Genomic DNA, 5,215 nt, shown 5'->3' on the forward strand with positions numbered 1-5,215 from the left:
ATACACACATACATATATATAAGTTTTTCTTTCTTTATAATTTTGGGATATACTTTCTTCTAAGAAACAGACCAAAATACACCCAGGATAGACTGTATTGCTCTATTCTGTTCACCTGTTTGTTTATATTCTCTTTTTTTGTCTTTTAATTTTCATTTACTGTTACATTCTATCCTTTCATTGTACTTAATTTTATTTTTGTGTGTATATAAGTTTTTCTTTCTTTACAATTTTGGGATCTAGTTTTCTGACAAACAGACCAAAATACACACAGGATCTGGTGTATTGCTCTGTTCTGTTCATGTGTTTGATCATATTCACTCTCTCTCTTTATTTTTTACTTTAAATTTTAATTTTTTCAGGTTCGGGTCTCTTCTGATTTGTTTACTGTATATTTCTCTAGGGTCATTGTTGCTGTTTTAGTATTTTGTTCTCTTGTTCATCTATTCTTTTTTGGGGGGGCTTTGTTTTATGTTTATTTATTTTTTTATAATAATTTTTTTATTATATTATGTTAGTCACCATACAGTATATCCCTAGTTTTTGATGTAAAGTTCCATGATTCATTACTCATCTATTCTTCTCTGGACAGAATGACAAGACAGAAAAACTCACCTCAAAAAAGAGAACAAGGCCACAAGATATGATGAGCACTGGGTGTTATATGCAACTAATGAATAGTTGAACACTACAACAAAAACTTATGATGTACTATATGATGAGGGAATGGAAGGCTGGCTGAAGACAAAGCAGAGCTGACACCCTGTAACCCCCACCCCATGTAGGTAACATTCCTCGGCACTCCTGGCTGTCCTAAAACTAAGGAAAGGACCTGCAGCTCATTGATGGGGACACAGTGATAGTATGGACAGCCTTGGCTTGACAATAGCGGGTCCTCCAATATCCTGCGAGTCTTCTTTGACATATGAAAGTAACTGCAGCTCGTTGATAAGGACACAGTGATAGTGTGGACAGCCTTGGCTTGACGGTGGTGGGGCCTCCAGTGTCCTGCGAGTCTTCTTTGACATATGAAAGTGCTTTCTCAGCCTCCCTTTTTCCTCACCTCCCCCAACCCCATGGTATATAATCAGCCACCTCTCACAACCCAGGGCAGCAGCTCTTTCTGCCATGGGTCCTGTCCCCATGCTTTAATAAACCACCAATTTTGCACCAAAGACGCCTCAAGAATTCTTTCTTGGTCATCAGCTCCAGACTCCATCCCACTGAACCTCACTTATATTTTACGACTTCATCACTATATGTTGGCTAACTGATCATAATGAAAAATTTTAAAAATCAACATACAGAAATCTGTCACATTTCTATACACCAATAATGAAGCAGCAGAAGGAACGATCAAGGAATTGATCCCATTTACAATTGCACCAAAACCCTAAGATAGCTGGAAATAAACCTAACTGAAGAGGTGAAAGATCTGTACTCTGAAAACTGTAGAACACTGATGAAAGAAACTGTATGGTGACTAACATAATATAATAAAAAAAATTAAAATAAATAAAAAAATAATAAAAAATAAAATTAAAAAAAGAAACTGAAGAGGACACAAAGAAATGGAAAATCACTCCATGCTTATGGATTGGAAGAAGAAACATTGTTAAAAGGTCTATATACCAAAGAAACCTACATTTAATGCAATCCTTATCAAATTACCATCAAAATTTTTCATCAAGCAGGAACAAACTATCCCAAAATATGTTTGGATCCACAAAAGGCCCTGAATAGCCAAAACAATCCTGAAAAAGAAAAGCAAAGCTGGAGGCATCATGATTCAGAGATGTAGTAATTAAGACAGAATGGTACTGACACAAAAACAGACACATAGATCAATGGAACAGAATAGAAAACCCAGAAATGGACACACAACTACATGGTTAACTAATCTTTGGCAAAACAGTAAAAATATCCAATGGAATAAAAGACAATCTCTTCAAAAAATTGTGTTTGGAAAACTGGACAGCAACATGCAGAATAAAAAACCTGGACCACTTTTTTATACCATACACAGAAATAAATTCATATTGGATGAAAGACCTAATTCAGTGATAAAACATAGAAGACTCTAACCAGACCTTCACCTCAATGAATGAATAAACCCCCTCAGTTATGGACACACATCTTCCATGTTTCAATAAGGAGATGCACAGTATGAACTATGTATTTAAAAAAAAAGAAAGAACTACTTTGAGTAGTAATAAAATGCATGTTTTGAAATTTTGCTTTGTCATATTTATGGTCATTCTGACACTAAGACCATATCAGGTGGATCTGTTTAGTCAAATTTGTCTTTCCATGGAGACTCCACTGGGAGAGCGATGTTTGCTAATCAGTCCTTGCCAGGGGCTGTGGAGGCTTTTTGGACTGGGGCTGACTCAAGAGAGCAAAAGCAAGAGACCAGTTAGGAAACACAGGAGCATGTTTGTAGAGAAAGTGCTTGACATGAAGCTTTGGATTTCTGAGGCATCCATTTCAAAGACAGCCATGGTGAATAAACACATCTTCAGTGGGGGAACAATTACCAGGGAAGCACTCAGCCTACCCCAGCCATGAGGTACCTCTTCAGAAAGCTCTGGGTCACCTCCACTCTGACACGTGAGGGACCCTGCTTCCCCCTTCAGCACCCAAATTCTACTCATTTAAATTCTCCAATAAATCCTGAACCCACAATCCCCTAAGCATTCTGGCTATGGACCCTCATAAAGGCAGATCCTTCAGGGGAGCTCACTTTCTCCGTCCCTCTCAGCGCATCTCCCCCACTCTGAAACCTCTCCAAAAGACCTTAGGGCAACTCCTGTGCCCTCCAGGACCTGTGAGGAATAAAGTTTTGTTAGAGTTCTGTGATGAGTTTTGCTGTTGTATGTCTTGCAATCACAGTAAGAATCCAAGGGCTGGTGCAGCCACAGCAGAGGCTCTGGTCAGGGAAGCATCTGTGGGAATGTCCACAAGCACAGGGGCGCAGGGGGTGCCCGGGCTTTCCTAGTGCGATCATCCCTGTCAAGAGCCTGAGACTTACAAGGAACAGTGTTGGAGTCCACATTATCAGGAAGGGGAGTGAAGATAGTGATATAAAAAGATTGACAGACTCTAGGTGAAAACAGGGGTTTTGTATTCTCATCTACAATAAAGGCATGTGAAGGGCTTAGTGGCCAAGTGTAAGTTCTTCCATATGAAGCATACAACTCATGATTGTTCTTTTGGGAAATCTAGGGAAAATTTACTTGGCATGATATAAGTCATTTGGAATGAAAGTATTTTTAAGAAATCCAACATGTCCCATGTAAGATACAGAGATTTCCAGGCATTTGAGATCCAAGATTGCAGAAAACATTAGAAATATATGAAAATGGACAAAGGGGAAACTGTATGTATATAGAGCAGAAGCTTAATAAAGTGAGTTACTTCAATGTATAGAGAAGTTGAATTCAAACAAATGGAATTTCCAGAAAATAAATATAAGGAGCAGATTCTATATCCACAGGCTGGTCAATGAATAGCAGTTCTAGCTCTGAGACTCTGAGCCCTGCAATCATGGGCACTTCTTCAGCGCCAGGACGATGGGCCCTTACATCACTGGATCCCCAATGATTCTTTTCAGAGCCCTCTTTATGTCTCTGTTCCTCAGGCTGTAGATGAAGGGGTTCAGCATGGGCGTGACTACCGTGTACATCACCGAGGCCACTGCACTTGCGTGGGAGCTCTGGGTAGCAGCAGAGCTAAGGTACACTCCTGGGATCGTACAATAAAATAAGGAGACAACTGAGAGGTGAGATGCACAGGTGGAAAATGCTTTGTACTTGCCCTGAGCTGATGAGATCCTAAGTATGGAGGAAACTATCTTAGAGTAAGAGTAAAGGATCCCAGCTAGGGGACCACCAACCAGCAGCACAATTACAAAATACATCAACATGTCATTAAAAAAGGGGTCAGAACAGGCAAGCTGAATGATCTGATTGAGTTCACAGAAAAAATGGGGAATTTCCACCTCTGTACAGAAGGACAGCTGCAGCAGCATTGAGCTCTGTAACGAGGAATTCAGAACACTGATGATCCAGGACACCAGAAGCAGCAGTCCACAGAGCTGAGGGTTCATGATGACTGTGTAGTGCAGGGGGTGACAGATGGCCACAAAGCGGTCATAGGCCATCACAGTCAGGAGTAAATTGTCCAGGCATCCAAAGACACTGAAAAAGTACATCTGGCTAAGGCAGCCTTCATAAGTGATCACTTTGCTCTGAGTCTGGATGTTCCACAGCATCTTGGGGACGGTGGTGGAGGTGAAACAGATGTCTACAAAGGACAGGTTGGCCAGGAAGAAGTACATAGGGGTGTGGAGGTGGGAGTCTGAGCTGACGGCCAGGATGATGAGCAGATTTCCAAACACAGTGATCAGGTACATGGAGAGGAAAAACCCAAACATGAGGGGCTGCACTTCTGGGTCCTCTGATAATCCCAGAAGAAGAAACTCTGAAATTCGAGTATCATTTCCTGGTTCCATGGAGGTGACTACCAGGAAAAAAAAAAAAATAATAACACAATAATTTTCACAAATGGGCTTAATTTATTTATTTATTACATTTATTTTTTGCATTTTTAGGTTTTTATTTAAATTCCAGGTAGTTAACAGAAAGTGTACTATTAGTTTTAGGTGCACAAAACAGTGATTCAATACATCCATATAACACCCGCACTCACTACAAGTGCTCTCCTCGATCTCCATCACCTATTTCTCCCCATCCTCCACCAGCTGTCCTCTGGTAACCAGGAGTGTGTCTCTGTGATTGAGAGTCTGTTTCTTGGTTTGCCTCTCTCTCTTTCTTTTTCCCTTTGCTTATTTGTTTTGTTTCTTAAATTCCACAGTTGACTGAAGTGTCACTTGTCTTTCTCTGACTGACTTACTTCACTTAGCATACTACTCTCTAGCGCCATCTGTGTCATTGCAAAGGGCAAAATTTCATTCTCTTTTAGGCTGAATACTATTCCATTTTCTATGTATATACCACTTATTCTTTATCCATTCCTCTATCCTGGACAGCTGGGTTGCTTCCATGGTTTGGCTATTACAGAGAATGCTGCTATAAACATTGGGTAGCATGCATCCCTTTTGAATTAGTATTTTTGTATTCTTGGGTAAATACCTAGCAGTGCAATTGCTGGATCATAGGGTTGTTCTATTTTTAACTTTCTGAGGAAATTCCGT

The 5,215-nt window shown here is 40.1% G+C and overlaps 1 protein-coding gene across 1 annotated transcript; it reads right to left on the reverse strand.

The window, feature by feature from the left end:
• Positions 1–3,580: 3,580 nt before the first annotated feature.
• Positions 3,581–4,540, reverse strand: LOC117800780 (olfactory receptor 7A17-like). Its single transcript, XM_034653341.1, has one exon. The coding sequence runs from the start codon at positions 4,511–4,513 to the stop codon at positions 3,581–3,583; it is 933 nt and encodes a 310-aa protein (XP_034509232.1). The 5' UTR covers positions 4,514–4,540.
• Positions 4,541–5,215: the final 675 nt, after the last annotated feature.

Source organism: Ailuropoda melanoleuca, unplaced genomic scaffold (genome assembly GCF_002007445.2).
Source record: "Ailuropoda melanoleuca isolate Jingjing unplaced genomic scaffold, ASM200744v2 unplaced-scaffold7843, whole genome shotgun sequence".
NCBI lineage: Eukaryota > Metazoa > Chordata > Mammalia > Carnivora > Ursidae > Ailuropoda > Ailuropoda melanoleuca.